The sequence below is a fragment of the Lolium perenne genome, chromosome 5 (assembly GCF_019359855.2).
Source record: "Lolium perenne isolate Kyuss_39 chromosome 5, Kyuss_2.0, whole genome shotgun sequence".
Classification (NCBI taxonomy): Eukaryota; Viridiplantae; Streptophyta; class Magnoliopsida; order Poales; family Poaceae; genus Lolium; species Lolium perenne.
In genome coordinates this window covers 36,219,955-36,246,182 of record NC_067248.2, presented here as the reverse complement: position 1 = coordinate 36,246,182, position 26,228 = coordinate 36,219,955, and the positions used below count along the sequence as shown (strand labels likewise).

The 26,228-nt window shown below is 45.2% G+C and overlaps 1 protein-coding gene and 1 long non-coding RNA gene across 2 annotated transcripts; one reads left to right on the top strand and one right to left on the bottom strand.

Moving 5' to 3' along the window:
* The first annotated feature begins 3,775 nt into the window (after positions 1-3,775).
* On the top strand, positions 3,776-6,970 carry LOC139831237 (uncharacterized). The gene is made up of 2 exons (XR_011745910.1): positions 3,776-3,999; positions 6,550-6,970. It is a non-coding gene; the product is annotated as an uncharacterized lncRNA (long non-coding RNA).
* Positions 6,971-14,924: 7,954 nt separating this feature from the next.
* Positions 14,925-16,092, bottom strand: LOC127304484 (V-type proton ATPase subunit C-like). Its single transcript, XM_051335156.2, has 4 exons — positions 15,923-16,092; positions 15,707-15,823; positions 15,398-15,610; positions 14,925-15,287 (listed from the first exon to the last, which is right to left on the bottom strand). The coding sequence occupies exons 1-4, from the start codon at positions 16,070-16,072 to the stop codon at positions 15,111-15,113; spliced, it is 657 nt and encodes a 218-aa protein (XP_051191116.1). The 5' UTR covers positions 16,073-16,092; the 3' UTR covers positions 14,925-15,110.
* Positions 16,093-26,228: the final 10,136 nt, after the last annotated feature.

Below are 26,228 nucleotides of genomic sequence, written 5' to 3'. Positions count from 1 at the left end.
GGCGGCTTTAGGTGACTACCGGCCGATTAGCCTCATCCATATCTTCGCCAAGCTGGTGGCGAAGACGCTGGCTACCCGTCTGGCTCCCCGGATGGAATCGTTGGTGGATCGCAACCAGTGCGCGTTCATTCACAAACGTTGCATCCATGACAACTTTATGTTGGTCCAGCAGACAGCTAGATTCCTCCATCGGGAGAAACAACCGAGGGTGATGCTCAAGTTGGACATTGCTCACGCCTTCGACTCTGTTTCGTGGGGTTTCCTTTTGGAGGTCCTACGCAAGCTTGGGTTTAGCCCTAGGTTTCGCGAGCTGGTTTCCATCCTCCTTTCTACTGCGAGTACTAGGGTGTTGCTCAATGGCGAGCCAGGCCCCCCCATATGGCATCGGAGGGGTTTGAGACAGGGAGACCCCCTGTCGCCATCGCTGTTTGTTCTGGTGATGAACTCGTTGAACAAGGTCTTTGCAAAGGCCATTGAGTTGGGGGTCCTGAGGCGTCTTGCAAGACGAGACTTGATGACATCGGTCTCCTTCTATGCGGACAATGTGGTGATCTTCTGCCACCCAGATGAGACGGATATGCGAGCTGTTCGCGGCTTCCTGGAGCTCTTTGGGATGGCATCAGGGCTGTATACAAATTTCGCTAAATGTTCGGTGTCCCCGATCGGGTGCTCGGATGATGAGGCTTCTGGCGCTGCTGAGCTCATGGGATGTCAGCTAGCGCCATTCCCGGTGAAGTATCTCGACATACCATTGTCTATCAGCAGGCTGACGGCTGCCTCATTCCAGCCACTGGTAGACCGGCTTGCCGACAAACTTCCCACCTGGAGAGCGGCTATGATGCCCAGGGCGAGACGCCTGACGCTTATTCGCTCGGTCCTCGCAGCAATCCCGTTGCACCAGCTGATGGTGTTGGGTGTTAACAAAACCGCCCTGAAGCAGGTCAACAAAATCCTAAGAGGTTTCCTCTGGGCCGGCAGAGCTGATGCCAATGGGGGGCATTGCCATGTCAATTGGGCACGGGTCGGTCAACCTTTGCGGCTTGGGGGGCTCGGGATTCCGGACCTGGCTCGCACTGCTACCAGCCTTAGGGTGAGGTGGATCTGGAGGATGCATACTGACCCGCTGCGACCTTGGCGCGGGCTGGACATGAACTTCTCGAAGCCGGAGCTGGATGCCTTCGCGCTCTCCACCAGCATGGTGATCGGAAACGGGGAATCCGCCCTCTTCTGGGAGGACAGATGGTTGGATGGCAAAGCCATGAAGGAGGTGGCACCTGAGGTGTATGCGCTGGTACCTAAGCATCGTCGAAAGGCGCGCACGGTCCGCCAAGCCCTGGTGGACCGCACATGGATCGCTGATATAGTGGGGGCACCGAGCGCTCTGGCACTATGGCAGTATATGCAGCTGTGGAGCCGGCTCAGGGATACCCAACTCTCGACGGATCCGGACAGGATGGTTTGGCGTTGGACAACGGATGGTCAGTACTCTTCCAGTTCTTGCTATGACACCCTCTTTCAAGGGGCGATAACCGCAGGCTTCTGGAAGCTGAACTGGAAATCATGGGCGCCGCCAAGGGTGAAATTCTTCTTGTGGCTGGCCTGTCTCTACAGATGTTGGATGGGGGAGAGGCTGGCTAGACGGGGGTTGCCGCATACCCCCAACTGCCCGCTCTGCGACCAGTCCACGGAGACCATGCGCCATCTTCTCATAGGTTGCTTGTTCTCTAGGATGGTTTGGTTTGAGGTGTTGTCGTGGATTCGATCCACTTCAGGCCCTCCCACGGCCGAGGGCGACTTCACGGAGTGGTGGTCGCTGGTGGTGCAGACTGCCCCACGCCAGTTGCGCAAAGGCACTTCGTCGATTATCACGCTTACGGCATGGTGGATATGGAAGCACCGGAACGCGGCGGTCTTCGACAACGCGGGGCCTTCGGTGACAAGCCTATTCAGCGACATCGTGGCGGACGCGCGGCAATGGGCGGACGCGGGAGCCCGGGATGTGCGCATGTTGCTCCCTAGACTAGGTTTTTCTGTTCTCGGGTCGAGTTGTACGGCGTGGTGTTCGTCCGTCCTCGGACTTGTACATATAACCTTCTTTTCTCTCAATGCATCGAAACGCAAGGCTTTTGCGTTTTCGCGAAAAAATTGATTCTTGGACACCGGCATTTTTGGTGGTTTCAAAAGAGACCTTTTTAATGTTCAGTTCTTCCGCTGGCCCTTTTAAAGGTTTCTGCATGGTTGAATTTAATGTTCAGTTCTTCCACTGGCCCTTTTAAAGGTGTTTTCTGCATTTTTGTCATGATTGAATTTAATGGTCAGTTCTTCCTCTCTGGAACTAATTCTGCAAGATCGAATGTAATCTTAACGATAAGGCAGTATAACAATCAGTCTTGCATTTGCGGCTAATTATTCTTTGACTGCTAATGCAACAATGTGCAAGCAAGAAATATTTTTTAACTTATTAAAATAAATTCCAAATGCGTTACAGGTACCCATGATAGCATATATTTTTTAAGTTATCCTATATAACTAAGAAGTTCATCCCCACTATCCAATTTTCCAGCCCATGCAGCTATGCCACATCATCACGTGGGACCAGCAGATTTTTCTAGCAGGGCATTGAGCAGTTTAATCCATGTATGCTATTTTTTAGCTCTTCAAAATTCTGCCTCATCGTTTTGTCTTCCCACCACCGTTGCCTTCCACTCCAACTTCCAAGTTGCAGTTTTGAGTTTCATCTTCCCCTTTGTCCCGTTGTCTTCCACCCCTCCACCTCACCGATCTACATAAGGAATGGATTTCTGCACCTTTCTACCCATCGCATATGCTATTTCAGTTCTTCTGGAGCACAACAACCTGACCGCAGATGTTAGTTCCTTCTATCACTGCTGCTGCTTCATTGGTCTCTACTGATCTTTCTTAGGTTGAACACTTGAATCAACGGGCCGATCGAGAGGCCGTGGTATTTTAACTGTCTGCGGGAATCGGGGGCACCGAAGCTTGAAGCAGCTTTGGTTGGCGAGGGGACATTCTTCACCCAACGGTGCAGTGACATATACACATAGACCGTTGGCAAAGTAGATCCGAAGCTCTACCCATGCATGGTCCTGAAGGGAAAGGAGAGCCCATCATCCATCTAGGTCTGAAGCTATGCCTATCGGTTGATACCAGCATTGTCTATCCAAGATGCTCCCATCTGAAATTGGGGTAAAATATAGGTATTGCTCTATAATTAAATGGTTCGGATCTTATTGTCTTTAGGATCAGTTACAGGTGTTCTTTTCTCCACTATGGATTTTATATTTTGGTATGTTGCTTCTTTCCCACATTATGTGCAATTAGCTTTATATTTATATTGGGCCGGAGGTCGAGCGACGATGCATCTACAACAAACTTCATTGGAAGTTCAAACTAGAGTCAAACAGAGTAGTGTGCATCATGGTTAAGTTGTTTCTAATGCGCAGCTGGTCAGTGTGTTTTCTTTTATCACAAGTATCTAATTTTCTTATTGTTTGATCAGATACAGTGACCAAGTTTTTTTTTGTCTTTGTCGATATACCTGCTATTAGATACAATGGTTAAGGCTGTTGCTGACCCACGCTGGTGAGGGCCTCTCCGCGCGAGCCTTTGCTAGCCGTCAGATCGTCCCAACGAGAATTTTGATCCGTGCGATTTTGGCCACTGAAACAAACTTTTGTTACCGGCCGTGTCTGCTTCATTCAAGTTAACGCTGGACCAGGCTTGTTTACTGCCCCACTGTACGGTGATACAGCAGTTACCTAAACCTGTAAGCGTCCTCCCTCCATTATCCCCTACCTCCGCTGCAGTCTCCCCCATAGGCCCGGATGCAGCTGTTTCTCGATCTCGTCCTCCGCGGGGCTGTGCGCGCTGCCTCGATAGCGGACAGCGGCACCAGGAGGAGCTCGCCTCCGGAGGTGGCGGCGCGGCGCAAGATCAAGGCGCAGTATGGAGCTTCTAGGAGACGCCGGCTAGAACCAGGTGCACGCTGGCCTCTTAACCGCACCTTATTCTGAGGATGAGGTTAAGAAGGCAATTTTCCAAATGGAATGCAATAAAGCACCGGGTCCAGATGGTTTCCCAGTGGAGTTTTATCAAACTTTCTGGGATACTATTAAATTGGATCTTCTAGAATTGTTCAGTGATCTTCACACAGGACCACTAGAACTATTTCGTCTAAATTTTGGTGAAGTAATTTTGTTACCGAAGGTTAATGAGGCAGAAAGGATTCAACAATATAGACCTATTTGCCTCTTAAACGTCAGTTTCAAGATTTTCACGAAAGTGGCCACCATTAGACTTAATACGGTTGCGGATCATGTCGTCCAACCTTCTCAGACTGCTTTCATGCAAGGAAGGAACATCCTTGATGGAGTGGCAGTTCTGCATGAGACGGTACATGAGATGCATTCTAAGAAACTAAATGGGGTCATTTTAAAATTAGATTTCGAAAAGGCATATGATAAGGTCAAATGGTCTTTCCTCCAACAAACACTCAGGATGAAAGGTTTTTCTACTGAGTGGCGTGCTCTAATTTACGATTTTGTGTATGGAGGTAGCGTGGTAATTAGGTTCAATGATGATACCGGCCACTATTTCCAGACACGAAAAGGGTTACGCCAAGGAGATCCGCTATCACCGATGTTATTCAACATTGTAGCAGATATGCTGGTAATACTCACAGAGCGTGCCAAGTCTGATGGTCAAATTGAGGGTGTGATCCCACATTTGGTTGATGGGGGTTTATCTATCCTTCAATATGCTGATGACACAATTCTTTTTATGGATCATGATCTCGAAAAAGCTTGTAATCTCAAATTAATTTTAGCAGCTTTCGAGCAGTTGTCGGGATTGAAAATTAACTTCCATAAAAGTGAATTGTTCTGTTTCGGCGATGCCCAAAACGATATGACTCAACATACAGAGTTGTTTGGTTGTGGGCAAGGCCATTTTCCTATTCGGTATTTGGGTATTCCGATTCACTATCGGAGACTTACACTTACTGAATGGAAGATTGTGGAAGAAAGATTACAGAAACGCCTTAGTAGTTGGAAAGGTAAATTGTTGTCCCTAGAAGGAAGATTGGTACTCATTAACTCGGTACTAACAAATATGGTAGTGTATATGTTATCATTCTTTCTTCTGCCGAAAGGAATTCTGCATAAACTCGATTATTATCGATCCAGATTCTTTTGACAAGGGGACAGCGAGAAAAAGAAATATTGATTGGTTAAATGGAGTATAGTGTGTAGTCCCAAAGATCAAGGCGGACTTGGAGTTCATGACCTGGAGGTTAAGAATTCTGCTCTGCTAGGTAAATGGCTTTTTAAGCTTCTTACTGAGAATGGGACTTGGCAAACTATTCTTCGGAGAAAGTATATTGGCTCGAAGATGCTCTCCCAAGTGGTTTGGAAACCCGGGGACTCTCACTTCTGGGCTGGTCTCATGGCGACGAAAAATATCTTATTTCGCCATGGTACTTTTTCTATTAAGAATGGAGCACATATACGTTTCTGGGAAGATGTTTGGCTGGACAATGCTTCCCTGAGTGAACAATATTCTGCTTTGTATAGTATTGTTCGTCGCAAAGGTGATACCATTGCTACCGTTATGGCTACCTCACCACCGAATGTGACGTTCAGACGGGTTTTACTTGGACAAAGGCTAATAGCATGGAATAATCTAGTTCAACGATTGGGTGATATTCAATTATCCCCTGAACCAGATGAATTTAGATGGAATCTTCATGTAGATGGCTCTTTCTCAGTTAAATCTTTATACAATGCAATTCTTCATTCTGATTTACCAGTTGATAATAATAAGAAATTTTGGAAGATGAAGATACCATTAAAAATTAAGATTTTTGGATGGTACCTTCGTCGAGGAGTTATTCTTACTAAAGATAATCTTGTTAAGCGGAATTGGCACGGAAGTTCACGGTGTGTTTTCTGTCATCATGATGAAATCATCAAACACCTATTCTTCCAGTGCAGTTTTGCGAGATCTATATGGTCAGTCATCCAAGTAGCGTCTACCCTGTATCCCCCAACTAGTGTGGAAAATGTCTTTGGCAATTGGCTTCACGGTGTTGATTCAAGGTTTAAGTTGCTTCTTAGGGTGGGGGCGCTAGCAGTTATCTGGACGCTTTGGCTAAGTAGAAATGACAAGATTTTTAACGATAAAAACTGTTCTTTGTTGCAGGTCATCTACAGATGTACAGGTATTCTCCGTTCATGGTTACTTCTTCAGCGGGCGGAGAACCGAGACCTATTTACGGAGGTCTGTACACGGTTGGAGGCTACGGCGAGGGATACTTTTTCCCTACATGGGTGGCAGCATAGTCTACGGATTGAAGCTCCACCCTCTCCTTAGGCGTTATATAATTCATCGTCTCGATATGTATTTCGCCTTTTTTCTTATATTGTTCGTTCCAGACACTTGAACAGCTGTGTGCATCCTGGTTATGCAGAGGCTGGATGTAATTGCTTATCACAAGTAATAAAACATCCTTTATCGAAAAAAAAGAACCAGGTGCACGTTCTGGTCGTTTTGTCACGGGCACCCACCCTCCCTCTCTCGAATCATCTTCCTTCTGAGCTCCACACTAGGGTTTCGACCGCCATGGCGCCATTCTACCGGAGGCCATGGAGGAGTCGCGCAGGAGGGCGAGACAGCGCTGGGGAGGCGCTGCAAGAGGCACGGGGTCGGGAGGGGGACTTGGAGGTGCTGCTCGAGGCAGGTTCGGGGGACGAGCAGCTCTGGCCTGTTGGGCAGCGTTGACTTTTTCATCGATCTGGTGGCGGCGAGTTTGATTCAACAGAAAATCGCGCCTACCGAATCCTCCTCCAAGGCTCCAATTGATATGTGTGACAACCAGAGAAACCATGTTTCTCCCGTTTATGTTGGCCTCTCAGTGTGTGTTGTTTTTATCTAGGAAAAGTGAGACTGAAAAGCATACACGTCGATTCATTACTTCATCGGCTGCCTCCACCTGTTCTACAGATAGTGGCGGACGTAGAAAAAAGTTGAAGGGTGGGCACACCTCAAAAAAAAAATTGCGCCTCCCCTAAATATGATTAATTTTGCTAAATGAGTAACATACATAGCCAATATATTGGCAACATTGAAGTTCAGTACATATATATAATGAAATGTGCCTCTTCATAATCAATTCTACAATAACAATAGAAACAATAAAATTTGTATAAGATATTGATTGCTATTTTCAATCATATATCATCTAGTCTAATTCTACAATCTACACAGCTGCTAGTCTGCTACACACAAATATCAAATGATTCTAATACTAGACAATGAATTGCAATATCGGACCCTCAACCATGCAGTGCCACTGATTGAGCTTTCCAACTTTTGGTTGAGAGGTAGAAATAATGCATTGCCTCTCTATAGAATGTTTTGATGCTCCCATTATTTAACCATCTGACCAGGGCATATATGCATAGCTCTTCTCGGTTTTCCATCATATTTGCAAGCTGCATGATAGTTAGTACCACAGCCTAATCCCTCAAACATTCATTGATAGATGTGAGTATTGTTGATAAGTGTTTGTTTTCTTGCAGTCGGGGACATTCAGAGTTAAGTTGTTGTGCTTGCTTTGCACAAGTGCTCTTGCATTCGCTTGATCTCATCAGGTTACTACACAACAACTTAATGCAGTCCTAATTTCCAGTGGCCTCTATGCTCTAAGGTGACGTATGTGCAAACTAAAGCATAGTTTTAGGGAATCGGCCTCTCAATAAGAATTTTTATGTGGTTCTTGCATAAGAAAGTTTTGCTTACTAAAGATAATTTAGCAAAGAGGAACTGGCAAGGAAGTCGTAGATGTTGTTTTTGTGATCAAGATGAAACAATACAACATTTATTTATCGATTGTCCCTTTGCAAAAATGGTATGGCGTGTTGTCTATATGACTTTTAATATTAGTCCCCCGGCAAATATTACGAACTTGTTTGGGAATTGGTTAGCGGGTGTACCAAAGAAAGATAAAGTGCACATCAGAGTTGGTGTTTGTGCTTTATTATGGGCCATGTGGAATACTCGGAATGATTATATATTTAACAATGCAAAATCAACTTCTTTTATGCAGGTAATACCAATGGCTACACATTGGATCCGTATGTGGTCCTACCTACAACCAACGGAGAAACGCGAGGACTTGGATATTGGGTGCAACCGGCTAGAGAAGGTTGCGCGGGATATATACAACCAGTTCAGCTGGCGTTTTGATCTTAGATTAACATGGTAGCACAGAGTCGCCACATGTTTTCTCTTGTCTTTAGATGGTTGATTCATATCTCAACCCTGTGTGATCCATGATGTAATCTTTTGTAAAACATACACTTAAACTTAATAATCATCAATAAAAGCTGCATGCATCACTCGATGCAGAGGCTGGGGGAGAGTCCCCATTTCGAAAAAAAAAAAAGGTATCTAATCAATTAGTCAAGTAGAGTAGAAAAAATTCACAAGAGCATTAAGCCCTATTAGTTTAACATAAGCTTTTTAGTTGAACTAGATGCCTAGGCTAATCATATTTACACACCACATGACCACTTTTTTTTTTTGAAGTACACCACATGACCACATATTCTTATGGCAATACTACACCTGAAGCACATATTGGCCGGTATGCAAGAAAATATTGCAATGCTCTCAGCTCATGTTTTCTTGGGTGAAATTATATTCTAGCACTGGGAGATCAAACGGTATTTTCTCAACCAAGAACCTTCAGGTTATTCTGTATAATCTTTATAGATAACAAACTTTATTGCTTATTGCAGTAATGTTCTTATTAGAAAATGACATACCCTTAGATTTATAATCTGTAATTCTGTATTAATGTGATCCATTACGCTAAACAGCGAAGGACTTCTTCTACTGTATCGATTTATGTTCAACACTAGGGAGCCCTCCTGAATATATACATAATATTATGGCTATCAATTTGTTCATGGAAAAAATTATGGCTGAGAGACCTTCTGTATATTAAGTCAAGATACTAACCTGCCACTATCCTAAAAGGGAAAATATAATACTAAAATGGACCTAGAGGCTCCCTGGATGTTCCCTGAGTGTTGTTTGATCCACGTCCTCTTCTTGCGGTGTGTTTCTCTGAGGTTTAATTTTACCGAGGATTTCTTACTTTTAACCTTTTCTTATCAGGTAAACTAATATAAATAATTACTAGGGTTAGGCGCTAAGTAAAATAATGGATCTTCCTACCTCTTGAACACAAAGTATACTTTTGTCTGCCTCATATTGTAGTACAAAACAAGCATCAGTCATGACTCATGAAGTTGGATCAAGAGTTCACAAGGGACACAACTATTTGTAGAACCATCGGAATAATCATTACAGGTTCCTTTTAGTTTGCACCCTTGCAAATCATCCATTTATTCTTAGAAAAGAACTATTATCATATCATTCTTCTAAACTGTATAATGGGTTAGCTGTGGCTCCTCTGAGCTTATTTTCCGTTCTCTCTGCACTGGCTTTTGGTCCCCGTTGTGTTTCCTGGTCGTGCGTGTGTGTTGCAGCTGGTGTTTCATTTACAGTAGCAACTGCAATTGATCGTTGTCTGAAACGGCATTGGTTGGAATCCATGGAGACTTGCGACTGCCATGTATGAAGCGGACTTGGGCTGGTCGGCAATGCTGCTCCCGATTGCTTATCTCTGGTCTACCAATCTATCTATTATATACTAAAAGCAAAATACAGATGTTTAAATAGAGACACCGCGTTAATCCACATCATCCTAATTATTATGGTTGTTAGATCTATAATTTACGGTGAAGATTTAAAGATAACAAAAGTTACGTAAAATCGTGGTTGGCATGAAAAGCGGTCAAGGATGTCACGTATGCGGAGTTCATTTTTAGGGAACTGTCACGTACAACATAGGATTTTGGCACGAAAAATATAAGCTGCCGGAGATCTAGCTAGCCACGAACTAACAAGAAACATCCAAGATTCCATACGTGAAGCACTCAAACACATAGTTTCTAATTTTAAAAAGGAAACAATAAAAAAAGAAAAAAACTAGCTAATGCGTGCATCGCTAGGACACTATCTAGAACGTCTGAAAACAAAGGAACTCTATCACGTACCGGCCGATCACCAGATTTCAGGTATACTTCTTTACGTACCATGAAGGAAGTATTTTTTTTTCGGCAAGAAAGTAATAAAATGATGTCTACTGCTTTTCACATTTTTTTGCAACAAGAAAATATTTTTTATATTTTGTATACCAATCACACTGAACCTCGGGAGCCAAAATAAATGTTCCCAATATATCATATTAACACAGCTATATTTTAATATTATCATATAACTAAGAACATTGTTTTTTTTGCAAGATTGTACATATAGGCTGAAAAAGTATTCGATATATAAACTTTTGTTTGAAGAATGAATGGCACAACCCTATCATATAAATCCATAAATATATAACATTTACAAATTGTTTTTTTGTCATTTTCTTTGTGAAATTCGGAATCAGAAAATGAGAGATAAAATAATTTCATTTTTATAAGAACTCCATATCAATTAGTGAAACCGTGATTTCTATAGAATTTACCGATTAAGATGCACATATAATCATGTTTTTACACGAACAAGTGTTGGGGGCAACTTTTGAAGGATGAGCCAAAAAGATTTGGAACATAAATGCACAAAGTGAAAAAAACATCAATTGGACTCACATTGAGGTGTTATGTGAAAGAAAACATGCGGAAGACACATGAAAGAGTGTGGGGTGATCATTGAATTGGTTTCAACTTTAATAGTTTTTACTTATAGATAATAGATATATTCAATTGTACATATGTGAGGTGTTATGTGAAAGAAAACATGCGGAAGGACATGTAAGAGTGTGGGGTGATCATCAATTGGTTTCTACTTTAATATTTTTTACTTATAGATAATAGATATATTTAATTGTACATATGCGCGCAAACAACTGAGCTTATATATACCAACTATTTTTTTTTGCAAAAGCGATACCAACTAGGAGATTGGATTACAACATATAGCTATGCATAAAATGATAAATATGCATAAAGCTACTGACCACCTACACCAGAGAGCATACCCCAGTTGATGTAAAAGCCTCGCAGATTGCAACTTAGTTTGTCGGTATCCTAGCTCCAGCCTTTTGTGTTATGAAAATATTATTTACAAACCATAAACCACTATCATCCGATTTCTCTAGCGATTTGTTAAAAAATAATTAGATTTTTGTTGTCATTTTTGAAAAAAATACATGATTTTAAAAATTTCAAAACTAGAAGCCGATCAGCTCGACGGCCGCCGATCGGGCAGACTGGCTGCCGACCAGGGTGTTGGTTTGATGCACGGTATTGCTCCACGTTGCTTTTCATGCATACAGTATAATGGCTGACAGGCCTCACGGCTGGTCGGCCACCAGACTGTCGGTCAGCGTCTGGTCGACCGACCGAGTCCTAGATTCATAAAATTTTAAAATCACCTATTATGTGTAAAAAAGTTTTAAAAGGTATTATTTAAAAAATCATATTTATCTAAGATATATTTCATTTTCTATTGTTATTTTTTGGCAACATACTAAAAAAAGTTAACCCGTACCGATGTATGTATTTTGCAAAATAATTTGGCAATGAAGGAGATAAATAGAAGGAAAAAAGGTTTAAATAATTTAAAATTATTATTTTTACATTTTTTACTATTGACGATGCCCTCACATTTGCGAGGGCCACCACGCTAGTGCATTTAAAAATAATATTGCTGGGGCATCGATATAGTCTTTGTATTAATTGTTATGGTGTCGAATTTGCATTTCAGTTGTTCGGGAAAAGGTCAGTGTTGCTTGATTGGATTTCACTGTTTACTTGAATGCAGATATACAATGGTTGTGTATTTGTGTGTAGCAATGCCCGACGCCGGGAAGATTTCGTCTTGACGCTTCTACTGATGAAGGTATTTAGGTGCTCTATAGTATTATTGTCGCATTCTACCGTGTGAAGTTGGAACAATATATAATAGATTTGATTTTCTATACGATTGATGTTTTGAGCGATTCAGGTTTCAGTTTATTGTGTGGATTGTGGATAGGGTCATTGCAATGCATGATGAAATGTTAACTAACCAATGCTTATAGATGTGTCACCTTTCAAAGTAGGAAGAAATATATATATTGAATTAATAAGATTAGACTCTTATCTGGTAAATCATTTTTCTTTGATCTTCCACTTTCCTTGAATTGCCGCCAAAATTAGAGTTATTTGTTGAAGCACAAAAACAATATTCTTGATGTAACCTCCAAGGAAAAATAAAGTTTCAGCTCAAAGAGCAAACTGCGAGACTTTTCACATATTACTTCTATTAGGCACACTTCTAATAAATGAAATATATATCTACATATGTTGTTGCCCATTTCTGAAACTGTTAGCACTCAGTTTTCAGATATCATATTGATTACATTTTTGTAGGTGGGAGAATGGTTGCTGGACTAAACCATTAGCTGGGATGCTGGATTAGACTGTCACCTCCACCGCACTGTCAATGCCTTGGAACCCTAGCCGCCGCCACTACCTACCCCTCCTCCAATCTCCCTCCTCCCTGCCGCCACCGGCGCGCGCGTGCGGGCAAAGCTAGTGAAGCTCTCGGCGGCGGCAGGTCTCCCTCTCGCGTCGCGCACGCGGAGGCGGAGTTGGATCTGCGGCGGTGAGATCGGCCGGCGGCGGGGCTGGTCGGTGGCCAGTGTGGTAGGATCCAGGGTGGGATCCGGGGCGGCGGCCTCGGGCGGCTGTTTCTGCGGTGCGTTGCGCCGGCTGCCCTGGCAAGGGCTGTGGTGGCCGGGTGAGGCTTCGGCGATGCGGCCGGCGGCGGGGGTGACTCCGATGGCTGCGGATCCGGCTTCTTCGTTGACGTGGCCGTGCCTGGTGGTGGCCGGTGAGTCCTCAGCGCCCCTCCTTCCGGCGGCTCACGTTCGGTTTTGGGGGTGGCGGCGGACGACTCAGCGACGGGTCTGTGGACGGTGGCGGCCTTCTCTTCCGCCGATGAGGTCGACCGACGGGCGGCGGCGAGGGGGCCTGCCGTTCTGCCTAATAAAGGTGGCGGTCCTTGGGTTTCTCTCGCGCCAAGTGAAGATCGTTCGGATGCTTCTTCCCACCGAGCTTGCTGGATTGTCGTGTTCCGGAAAATCCTGCCGGCGAAATTCATTGTGCGATCAATGCCTGAAGATTGCTGGATTGGGTGTTTTCGGTCGAGCGCACCCATGTTTTTTATCTGACCGTTTGGTTTCAAAGGGAGCGTTTCAAAGCTCTGTTGGCTGTTAATATCATGGAGCTTGTTTTCTTTCCATGGTGCTGGCGGAGAAGGTCATGAAAGTCAAGATTGGTGGAAGAGCAATGGTGGTCGGATCTTGGTGGTGAGATGGAACTGGCTTGGTATTCCGGGCTTCACAGCAGCGGTATGATAGTGGGGGCGACAACACAGGTGAAGTTCAGAGTCCTACCTTTTAGGGTGAAAACCCAAGGTCTGGCCTTAACTGGTTGTGCCTGGCAATGACCTTGTTGGAGGCATTGTTTTGAGAGCGAGGACTATCTTCAGGGTGAAAACCTAAGATCTTTGATCGGGCGACGACGGTGTTAGAGCATTGTTCCCTTCTTGAAGGTGTCGTTTTTGGAGAGTATGTATTTCAGGTGTTGTCTTGGCGGTAGATGTATTGCTGTTGTTAGGCCTGAGATACTGTAGCGGGACTTTTGTTTCTTAGTTTTCTTTTCTTTTCTTTTTTGGCTGTGTGCATCCGTAGTGCCATTAGGGTGGTGCGTTGTTGCAGAGGCTGGGTGTAATTGGTATCTTTTGATATTAATATATTCCCTTTATCAAACAAAAAAAAGAACAGAAGAGTAGAAGCACCCTTGGAGTATGACATTTTTTCCTGAAGCATATTGGAGTTAGCCTACAATAACAGTAGTACATTTTCTCCATTGTTTCTTGGCGCTCAACACTGGCTTATCTTGATAGGTTTGCTATAAGTTGTATTCTACTTCTCGGTGATCGATTGTGGGAATTGAACTAAAAATACAAATTTACTTTCCTGCATAAATAGTATTTTGGAGCGCTTTGTGTATTTGTTGATGAAATATATGAAAGAGGCATGAAATTGTGCAACCTCTCATGAGTACATTATTTCCTTTTGCACGGCCAATATTTTATTCTTAATTCAACTCATGGAAGCAAATAAGTTATTATCCCTCTCGGTAATCGGAACCTACTGTCTACATCTATGTCTTGATTTAGATCTTGCCTCAGCGGGTGACGTTCTGGAGTCATTCATTGAGGGTGGTGATTTACTTCTTGGTGGCGGCCACTCCTACCATTTTGGCCGGGGTTTGCTGTTTCCTAATGGCCGTGGTGACTGGGTGGGGCTGGATCACCGGTTGGTGCTGTTGTGTTTCAAGTGGCTATGCGGCTTCAGAGCTGAAGGTTTGTTCTTCCTGGTTTCCCTTCCTCATTGTCTTCATTTTCTATTTAGTTAATTAGTCTCTAGCATGGTTTAGTTAATTTGGCATGTGGCATGGGTGAAGTTTTAACGTTGTGCTCCTCATGATAGAGTCTAGGTATGTGGGACGTAATTAGTTTGATCAAGTGGAGACAAGGGTGGCAAAACGACCTCTATGTAATGGAACACAAAAAAAGTTATGTATATCTAATTATCTAAACAGGTGGATAATTTGATGAGAAAATTACAAGCTTCAGTGTGGACTATGGGCAAAACTGTCAATTGTGAAGCCCACGATTCCTTCAAATATTCACAGTAAAAATAACTTAGCATACCAAATGCGTTATACATACCCATGACAGCATGTTCTAAAGATCGGAAAGATAAAAATTAATCTCTCTTATTAAAATAACTTAGCATACCAAATGAGTTACATGTACCCATGACAGCATGTTCTCGAGATCGGAAAGATGAAAGTTAAGGTCTTACACTCCTACAGAGCTTCCAATCAACGGACATTCTCCAGAAATGGATTTGAAACTGAAAAAACCCTACGGAAATCTAACTTATTCGGTGAAGCTCTCGGCGCTTAGATGATGAATGGAACCGACAGATAGTCGCAGTTGTCCGACCCATCTCCAAGATCAAGTTGTAAGAACTGCCTCCACATATCATCTGGTAAGACGTGCTTCCTTCCAGCGATTCTCTCGAGCACCTTCCTCGCATCTCGGTCGACGGAGGGGTCAGAGGCTGCAACCACGAAGGTCTGAAATACGGGACATGCACTCGGTTAGTATTCAGCATTTACACGTCATCACGTTAGAAAGAATCCAGAAAGAGAAACTCGAAACGACAAAAGGGTGTATGGCTTATTACCATAGAGCGTGATTCAAAGCCAAAACGTAGCATCGAGTCGGCAACCGCACGCAGAGCCAGAAGCTCGAAACGGCAGTCTTGTAATGCTGCTTGGCCTGTGATGGTACACCAATCGCCCAGGTCGTCCTTCGCTTCCTGCTCCTCCTTGAGCAGAAGTGTCTTGGTACTGAACAGCAGTTCATGCTCCTGCCTGCTGCGCACGACTTGACGGACCTGCGAAATTAGTACCAACTGGTTAATAAGTAATGCTACTCCGTGAAGCCTTTACTACCTACGTACATTGCGCAATTAATTGAGTAAACAACTTACAGAGAATCCTCTTCTTTGCGCTTCGAAGGCGACGGCTTGGGCGGCACTTCGCACCACCATGATGGCGTACAGGATGTGCGTCTGATCTTGAAGAACCTTGACTGCAGTGTCGGGAACCTGGCAGAGCAGACATGGATGAGACAGATAGTATAGTATATTAATGAAACAGTCTTCTAGTAAATGGTAACAGCGAGTGGGGGCGGTAAGCATACTTACAGCCATTGGTATTTTGGTAAAACCGTCAGCCCCGTGCGCGGTGTGCATGGTCGGGTAGGAGACGAGCCACTCTTTTTCACGTGGAATAGGCACAGCCACTAGCAGTGTAGCCAGAGAATCTCCAGTGTGCAACATAGTTGGGTCCACCATGAGGGCGACATCCCCATGGAGTACACTACCAAGCAAACAAAACGGATTACTACTACGTACTAGTAGTACAACAGTAGTACTACTCTTTGAACCAGCGGCATTTTCCTATACATAATTAAAAGAAATTGCAACCACAGCATTTTGCTATACAGATTCGAACCAGCAAGAATTGTGTAGTATATATTTTCATCTAGATGGACTAATTATAGTATATTAATTGCATCGTCAGTGCTTAAGAATTACCTAACTAACATCGCATGCAAATGAAACAGTACAGTACGTAATGTTACTCTATGATTCGGGGGTGGGGACATTTTCTTTTTATAGAATACTTAGACGTGTGAAACCGAAAGTAAATTCGGTACCTTGCGGTGCTGCTCTGGAGGTCTCTTAGTCTTGCGGTTAGGAGTTCATGTGTCTCCTTTTTTTGGCTGAAGACGCGCATGATCTCGGACATCTTCTGTGTTATGATACCCGGAACGGCTTTCACCTGCTTAGCCGTTCCGGTGGGCAGCTTCTCAGCGTTCCACCTGAACCTGCCAAGATCGGGATAAAACACAGATAAGGGGCGGATACGTGTGTGTAAAACAGAAAGATCGGGATAAAAGACTGCAGAACAGAAAGATCGAAATTACTACTACTGCAGTATATACGGGTGGAGATGGATAGGGATATGATGTGCTTACTCTCCAACGCTGTAAAGTGCCCACTTCCAGCCTTCGTCCGGGTCTTGGTCGCGCGGAATACAGGCACAGACCTGCTCATAGTAGCCCTTGATGCTCTCCTCGCATTGCTCTATATCATCGAGCACGCCTTGAAGAGCGTACATGACTGGTAGGAGCGGCACGTCAAGCTGCAATGATTAACAAAACAGTCAATGCGTGAGTCAGTTTGTAACCACCAATGCAGCATGCAGCAGCAGCATATATGATAAAGGCCACGAAATGATTTATTATTACCTTGCATACGCGGGCGCCGACGGACTCCAAGTCCGTTTGTACCTTCTTGAACTGCCTGTTTTCAGCCTTGTCCACGTCCGTCCCCTGCTCCCCCTCCAGCTTAACTTGCAGGCACACCATTGTAAGTTTCACCATTTTTCTCTCCCGGGCAGCTCGTAGAGTGTGGATAGCAGGAGGTGGGAAGAGGGTGGAGACTGAGCGTAGCGTGTGGATAACAGGAGGTGGCAAGAGCAGCATTTATAGAGCTGCATGTCGCAGGAACACAGAGTGCAAAGGGGTGGTGGCACGACGTCAATGGTACGAACGGCCGAGTGTGATCGATGGTGGCACAAAGCCTAGTACGTGGTACAAACGAACGCGCGGGTTGGTGGCACACCGTCCGTAGTACGAACGGGGCCGAGTGATCGATGGTGGCACGCCTACGTGGTACAAACGAAATCGCGGCTTGGTGGCACGGCGTCCGTTGTACAAACGGCGGAGACTGGATCGATGGTGGCACACAAGCCTACGCGGTACAAACGAAATCGCGGCTTGGTGGCACAGCGTCCGTTGTACACATGACCGGGGTGGTGGAAAACGACCAACTCAGTGATGGCAAGCCTTAGGGCATCTTCAGCCACGCGACGCATTTCGGACGCCAAATGAACGTGTCACGTTTCTTTGCGTCGGTAAAATAGTTGAAATCAACCGCGCGTCCGTTTTTGTCGGGTGGCTCCAGCGCTATGACGCATTTTTTTTATTTATAAACTCATAATTTACATTGATAAAAAAACATAAAAACGACTTTTAAAAGGCCATAAAGGTCTGCTAATCCTAGCTAATAATGGTTACTGCTCGTCGTCGCCGATGAGGTCGATGAACTCCGGCGTCGGCCATGGAAGCTGGTACACCGGTGGTGGAAGAGGAAGGGCATGATGCAGCAACTGTGACCATGACATCGCCTGCGCAGGAGGCTATGGTGAAGGTGGCCACGATCCCAGGCCGGAGCAGCAGCCGGTGTGCCGTCGTTGCAACGCGTCGGCGTGGTTGGAGGAGTCGCCGGCCTCTCCTGCGCGAGCGTCGACTTGTGAAGCTGGATTTCGAGCCCGTCCCACATAGCGAGTCCGTTGAGCTCGTCGAGCTCGCTATTGGCCAGTGCCTTGGCAATGGCCTCCTCCTCGCTAATGTCCGGCGGCTGGGTCTCCGGATCCCACGCCGGCCCGACGTCGTCCTGGCCGTAGTCTGCGTGCTCCTCCTCCTCGTCCTCACGCTCGTCCTCGTTGTCCTTCTCCTCTTCTTCCGCGGCGATCTCGCGGTCGAAGTAGTCGAGGTCGCCGAGGTATCCAGCTCGCGGCGCGCGTTCAACTCCCACGTCCCGAACGAGATCCAGTTGTAGGAGTTGTGCGCGTAGGCCGGATCTTCTCGGAGATCGTCCGGCAAGATCGCTCGACGGCGGCGACCTCATCTCGGCGCTCTCGGCCCTTGCGCCATACGGGGGGACATGAAAGTTCAGAGATGGTAAACCTAGAGGGGGGTGAATAGGTTTCTACAAATTTTATTCTTTCTTTGCAATATTAGGCTTTGCGGAATATAAAAGTGAGCCTAAAACAAACTAGGTGAAGCACTCTATATGATGATACAAGTAACTCAAGCACGAAGGCTCTCACATGCAGATATAACACAAATAAAGAGTTCGGTTAGGGATAACTGATAGCACGCGGAGACGAGGGTTTATTCCCGTGTTCCCTTACTTTGCAAGAAGGTACGTTAAGTTTGGAAGGGTGGAGGTCTCACGAAGGATTTCCCAACGCCACGAAGGCTCACCCTATTCTCCGGAGCCTATCCCATGAAGGAATATCTCACTCACTTGTGGTAGACTTTGAGGCAGCCTCCAAACCTTCACAATCTTGTCAGGAGCAAATCCACGGCCCGGATGCTTCCGGACCTCTTTTGCCCACCTATGGTTTCCAAGGAACCCTAGAGAGCAAGTATCTCGATGAATACAAGGGGAAACAAGATTTGGCTCGGTGGAACTATAGATCAAGGCCTCCTCTAGCTTTTCCCCGGAGGGATTTAAGTTTGGGTGGAGGGGGAGGGAGATCTGAAGGATTTAGAGCTCAACAATGGAGTATGAGAGAGAGAGAGAAATGTCTTGATCTTTTGCACTGGTCTCCTTACCCCTTCAAGGAAGAAGACGGGGCTTATATAGTTGTCCCGGAAAAATAGCCATTTGTCACTTCACATTCGAGGCACCCGACAGCTGACCCAGTGGTACCGGGCCACATACCGGGCTGCCCGGCAGCAGCACCCGGTGGGCTGGGCTGGCTGGCGAGTTCTCCTGGGCTTCTGCTCTTTCGTCGGTCCGGAAGCAGCGCCCGGTATGTCGGTCTGGCTACCGACTTTTCCGGCAGCAGCTCCCGGTGGGCCGGGCCGTCTGTCGAGTTCTTCTGGTCTTCGGCTCCTCTCGTCAGTCCGGCAGCAGCAGCACCCGGTACTCCGGGCTGGTTACCGACTTTGGCAGCAGCACCCGGTGGGCCGGGCTGGCTGCCGAGCTGCCCGGCAGCAGCACTCGGACTGCCGGGCTGTGTGCCGATTTTTCCTGGAGCTTCAGAACTTCTTCTTCTGCTCGGTACTTCTTCATCTCAGCATTTTTGGTGTGAACATTATGTGTATATGTGACTTTGGCGAACTCCTCTTTAGAGACAAATGGTCACCACACCGTCACTAGTTGAGAACAACAATTGGGGGGTCTCTCATCACCTCACATCCTTGTATCCCGAGTGAAAACCTTTCTCACCGCCTTGCAATCTCATATGTGGACTAAAACTTGTGTATATACTTAAGGGTAAGGGTAAAATACCCTTACCCTTTTGTGTCCACACAATAGCATCGGTGTCATTGTTAACCAAAATAATGGTTAAGGGTAAAATACCCTTACAATCTCCCCCTTTTTGGTTAACGATGACAAACCGAGCTAGAGTCATACAAGGATATCATGATGAATTTAAACAAGAGTTTCCATATAAGATATTAGGCAAGGTCCCCCATAATGTATGCACTTGGAGAATTTGCATTTGAATACAAAGTGCAACAATAGAGTATATGAGAAGCTCCCCCAATATCTTTAGGAAACAAGTATGGCATGGACAAGATAAAGCTAGGATATCTATGACATAGAGATATAGCAGGATATCTATGACATAGAGATATAGCATAGCATAGATAGCTAGATAGATAGATATCCAAGATACATAGCATAATACATAATTGGTCATCACACAAATTTAAAGCATATTGTTCCAACTAAAAGTAGCAAATAGTAGCACAAACCAATAAGAATCAAATGAAATAGCCAAGGCTTTGTGCATACGGAAAACCCCGGCAAGGAACCCGTAAACCTACTAAGACTCTACTCCCTTCTCCCCCTTTGGTATCGGAACACCAAAAAGGAAAGCGGAGTGAGATGGGTACTAGCGCATCCCAAGGGACCAAGGCGATGACTAGGAGTCCTTGGAAGATCCATCTTCTCCTTCTTCAATGCCATCACCACTATATCCAGCAAACATGGCATCATCAAGAGGTGGCATACGATAGTTGAAGTGAGCAATAGGGGCCATCTCAGGAGGATTCTCTGGCACCTCAAGTCCACGAGCACGGAAGCCCTCTATAGTGAGCTCACGGTTGTTTTGAGCCAACCGAAGAGCCTTGGAGTTCACATCATAGGAATGCTTGCACATAGCAAATAGACTCTTGAAGAACTTGGCATCCCCCTTCTTGGGCTTCACAGAGCTGGAGCTAGAGGCCATCAAGGGGTCATGACGGCGCTTGAGGACATGCTCCGAGGAAGTTGTGGCTGGACTCATAGCTGGAACCTCAATAGTGTCACGGCGAAGAGGCAAGTCAAGAAGTGCATGCCGCTCATGATGCCCGACCAACGCAGTGGCAGGAACGGCCATACAAAGAAGACGCTGGACATAGGCAGCATAGTTGGGAGACATCATTTTCTCCACTGCCCTCTTCAACTCATGATAGATATAATCTGGCACATCAATCTTGTGCTGATTATTGGGATGAGTATAGAACATAATATTCTTGGCGTACCGACGGCAAGCCTGAAAGTCACCCGCCTTGCTGACAATGGTGCAATGGTAGATCTTGGTCATGGTGTTGTAGAAGTAGTACATAGCAGTGATCTGAGGAATTGCAGGAACTGGAGCGGACGAGGGTAGCAGATGGCAATAGAGGCATCATGCATAGACCCTTCACTATGGATGCGAAAAACCGCTTCACAGATCTCCTGTGTATCCAAGGGTAGTCTGAAACTGGTCATAGGAAATAGAGCATTGATTTGTGCCCGACATCCAAGTAATGTGCCTCTGGGGTGTGGGGTGATAGAAAGTTGTGCAGAAAATCTGGCTAACAAGCTCTGGCAGATAATCTTGCTCAATGGTGACAAGCGTCCACAGATTCATCTTCTTCAAAGCCATGTCAACATACTCGAAGTCATCATGCTTATGCATATTGTGAAATGCAGCATTAAGGCGTCTGGGCTTCACAGATGGTTCTGGCACAATTGGCTGATAAAACTGTTCCCACATGGCAAATTGAGCTCTTGTCCAGAAGCGTCTGTCCTCTGTGAAAGGTTGAACATCATTCACATATGGATTACCTTGCCGCATGTTGGTCCAAATGTGCAGCTCACATGACTTCAGATCGGTATGGGGAACAAAGTTGGGATCATAACGCTCAACTTCTTCAGCAAACTCTTCATATGCATCTTCCCGGAACCAGGTCTATGAGTTGGGGCCTTCTTCCTTTTGGCCTTTCTCTTGCTACGGCCAGTACCTTGACTGCCACTTATCTCAACCATGGGTCCTTTGCCCCTATGAGTTTCTGGAGGAACAAAGTCTGAGTCATTTGCCTCATCACATGTGAACAAGAGAGCATATAGGATCAGCAAGGATAAGTGTACATGCCCGAAAAACGGAGGCCAAGACGAAGAAAATTTTGCGAAAGTGAATGTTTGGAGGCAACAGAGAAAACTCGGCAAGGGGCCCGGTAGGCCGGACCAGATACCGGGTTACCCGGTAGCAGCACCCGGCAAGCCGGGGCAGGTACCGAGTAACTCGGCAGGTAGTCCGGTCCACCGGGTCACCTACCGAAATTTTCGAGAGAAAAAATCCCCAACTTGTCTTCTCTCTTGTTTGCTCCAAAAAATTCTCAAAACTTTTGCAAAACTAACTTATTTATGGAGTGAGAGTCATGAATAGAAGTGGTTGACTCCCTAATGGCACAAGTTCTAACCCTAAATCCTCAAGTTCATATGTTGGGTAACAAAAAGAAGAACACTTGAGGAGGGGGATGAAGACAAGATGAAGCTACCCGAAGACATGCTCTCATTGCCCTAACTTGGCGGAGAAGAGCTTCTAATGAAGGAAGCTTTGGTGGGTGGAAATCCAAAGTCCTCCCAAATGGCTTGACCAATCTTGAATCCCTTTGGTGGAGATGCTCCAAGTGATGAGGGGAGCAAGGGGAGTGGATGGATCTGAAGTTCCAAGGGTTGAATCAACCACTTGGAGATGAAGGAGGTGTGGTAATGGTGGCTATGGTGGAGAGATGAGATGGGGAAGAAAGGGGATCCAATGGGTATCCCTAAATTCCCAGGGAGTAAGTACCCCCTTTTGCCCGAACGAACCCGGTACACAACCCGGTACCACCGAACCACCTGCCGACCAACCCGGTACCCAGCTCGGCAGGCCGGGCTGGCTGCCCGAAATTCCAGTAGTAGCACCCAGTATGCCGGGTCAGATACCAAAACTTCAAAGAGACCTCATTTTGCTAGAGTTTCAAGACGGGCATGCACATTCATAGATGAATAATAGAGTAGGTTTGATTAGAGACAGTTTTGATTCTATACATGCTCATTGGTAGGAAAAAGAGAAGGTCAAATTGCAACAATGAGCATGGTTTCGAATTAAGCATAAACCAAAGAGATAAGATATCGCACTTAAGATCATGTGGCCTCAAAAGATGAGTATGCTAAAAAGCATAAGAGGCAAATAAAAGGGCGGGGGATTTCTCCCCCTTATGTGAAAGCGCAAATGTCATGAGACCTCGAAGAGACATGCTTGGGTCCATATTTTGACATTGGTTCTATTAATGTTGCACACATAGGTATGCATCATACCAAGACATGGTAAGATGACTACCCCATATGTTCTGCACAACTAAGCTAAATAGCAAGTTAAATGCAAGAATATAGTGCAAGAAGTTATTCAATCTAAGTTTTTAGGATCAAGAATACCAAGTTCTCCTCTCAAGTTTACAAACCGGGCTTCATCCAAAGGCTTAGTGAAAATATCCGCCAATTGGTACGCTGTTCCCACATGAGTGAGATCAATGTCCCCCTTGGCAACATGGTCACGTAGGAAGTGGTGGCGAATGTCAATGTGTTTGGTGCGATAGTGTTGAACTGGGTTATTGGCGATCTTCATTGCACTTTCGTTGTCACATAGAAGAGGCACCGTACCAAGAGACACATCATAGTATTTCAAGGTTTGTTTCATCCATAACAACTGAGTGCAACAAGATGCCGCGGATATGTATTCGGCTTCGGCGCTGGATAGGGCAGTGGAGTTTTGTTTCTTGGATGACCAACTCACCAATGACCGGCCAATAAATTGGCAAGCCCCGGAGGTAGACTTCCGGTCAACCTTATCACCGGCCCAATCGGAATCCGAATATCCTATGAGTTCAAAGGTTGACCCTTTTGGATACCACAGCCCGAGAGTAGGAGTAAGAACAAGGTATCTTAGAATCCGTTTGACCGCCATCAAATGGCTCTCCTTAGGAGCAGATTGAAAACGAGCACGCGTCCCTACACTTAACATGATATCCGGCCTAGAAGCGCAAAGGTAGAGCAAGGATCTTATCATGGAACGGTATACCTTTATATCCACATCCTTCTCACCATCACATGAGCCAAGCTGCCCCTTCACGGGCATGGGTGTCTTCATTGGGCTTGCATTGGTCATGTTAAACTTCTTGAGCATGTCCTTCACATACTTTTCTTGAGAGATGATGGTGTCTTTTGCAAGTTGCCTCACTTGGAAGCCTAGGAAGAACTTCAACTCTCCCATCATGGACATTCAAATTTCCTAGTCATCAGTAGCTCAAAAGCTTTGTTATGATTGGGGTTAGTTCCACCAAAGATAATATCATCAACATATATTTGACATATAAATAATCCACCCCTTTTAACCCGCTTGGTGAAAATGGTGGAATCGACCGTACCCATGCAAAACCCATCATGTAGTAAGTAATCCCTAAGGAACTCGTACCAAGCATGTGGAGCTTGCTTGAGACCGTAGAGTGCCTTATGAAGTAAATTCACATGGTTGGGTCGGCGTGGGTCTTTGAAACCCGGGGGTTGAGCCACATAAGCAGTTTATTTTAGGGGACCATTCAAAAATGCACTTTTCACATCCATTTGATATAGTTTTAAATTGTGGAAAGATCCAAATTCAAGCAGAAGACGAATAACTTCAAGACAGGCTACCGGCGCAAAGGTATCCTCAAAATCCATACCTTCTATTTGGGCAAACTCTTGCACCACTAACCTAGCTTGCTTTGTTTCTTATGAAAATTCCATTCTCATCTTGCTTGTTCTTGAATACCCATTTGGTCCCAATGACATTGATGTGATGATCCTTGGGTCTCTCAACTAGAGACCATACTTCATTACGGGTGAAACACTCCAGTTTTTCTTGCATGGAAATTACCCAATCCGGATCAACCAAGGCTTCATGTACCTTGAGTGGCTCAAAACTAGACACAAAAGCATAGTGTTGACAATAAGTGATAAGTAATGCATGGTGTCTATGAGTTACCACTCCTCTTGAGATGCTACTAAGGACTTGATCTACTTTCATGTCACTTGCCCTTGTAGCAGCCTTGATCTTCTAAATGGTTCCTTCATGATCAACAAATTCATCTCTTGCTAGTACTCGATCATGAGGGACCACTTGATCTTGATCATGAGTTGAGGATGTTTCTTGATCAGCCTCATGGTCTTGCTCAGTGGGTTGAGGGCTTTCTTCTTGTTCTTTGGAATGTGGCTCATCTTGAGTAGAACATAAACCTTGAGTTGCACTTGATGGTTCAGATTGAGTTGAGCTAGGCTCTACTTGGGCTGATCTTGATACTTCTATTCCATAAGTTTGATCATCATTATGAACTTCTGTGGGCCGGATGTGTCCAATGCCCATAAGCTTGATGGCACTAGAAGGAACATCATCATTACCTGCAACACATGGAACAACTTGCTCCACTTGGGAGCCATTATCCTCCAAGAACATCACATCACAAGATACTTCAATAGCCCGAGTGAACTTGTTGTAGTATCTATAGGCGCGGGAGTTCTCCGCATACCCAACAAATGTACCCTCTATAGTTCTAGTTTGAAATTTACCGAGCTTCCCCTTATTGTTCCTAACAAGACATTTGCATCCAAAGACACGAATGTACATGACATTAGGCTTGTTACCTGTAAGAAGCTCGTATGGAGTTAATTTTGTTATGCAGGGGGGGCGGAGGAAGAGCCGGTTGAAGTAGTGGATAGTTGTAGACATGGCTTCTCCCCAAAAGTTATGGGGTGAATTGAATTCACTCAATATAGTTCTTTCCATCTCAATAATAGTCCGGTTCTTCCTTTCAACACACCATTTTGTTGAGGGGTGTATGGAGCTGAAAACTCATCCTTGAACTCAGTGCCATTATCGGTCCTTATCACCTTGATCTCAGATTCATACATACGCTGAGCCTTTTTAGCGAAGATGATGAATTCTCTATAGTTCTCGTCCTTAGACTTAAGGAGAAAGACCCAAGAGTATCTTGATTAATCATCCACAATGACCAGTCCGTACTTGCTCCCACCAAGAGTATCATAATGTGATGGCCCAAAGAGATCCAAGTGAAGGAGCTCCAAAGGCCTCGACGTGGTGACGATACTCTTGATAGGATGACCCTTCTTGAGTTGCTTTCCAGCTACATGTGCACTGCATACACAATCTTTCTCAAAAGAAATGCCGGTTAGTCCAACAATGTGCTCACCCTTTAGGAGTTGTTTAAGATTTCTCATATTTACATGACCAAGGCGGCGATGCCAGAGCCAACCTTTGTCATGTTTGACCGCCATTAGACATGTGGAGGGAGAGGGG

Excerpts from the sequence above, each read along its gene's own strand:
- LOC127304484 (XM_051335156.2), bottom strand. The coding sequence starts at position 16,072 with ATGGTGGACCCAACTATGTTGCACACTGGAGATTCTCTGGCTACACTG. Across the intron at positions 15,824-15,922 it reads TTACCAAAATACCAATGGCT|GTTCCCGACACTGCAGTCAA; the intron begins GTAAGTATGCTT and ends CTGCTCTGCCAG. Across the intron at positions 15,288-15,397 it reads GCTTTGAATCACGCTCTATG|ACCTTCGTGGTTGCAGCCTC; the intron begins GTAATAAGCCAT and ends CCCGTATTTCAG.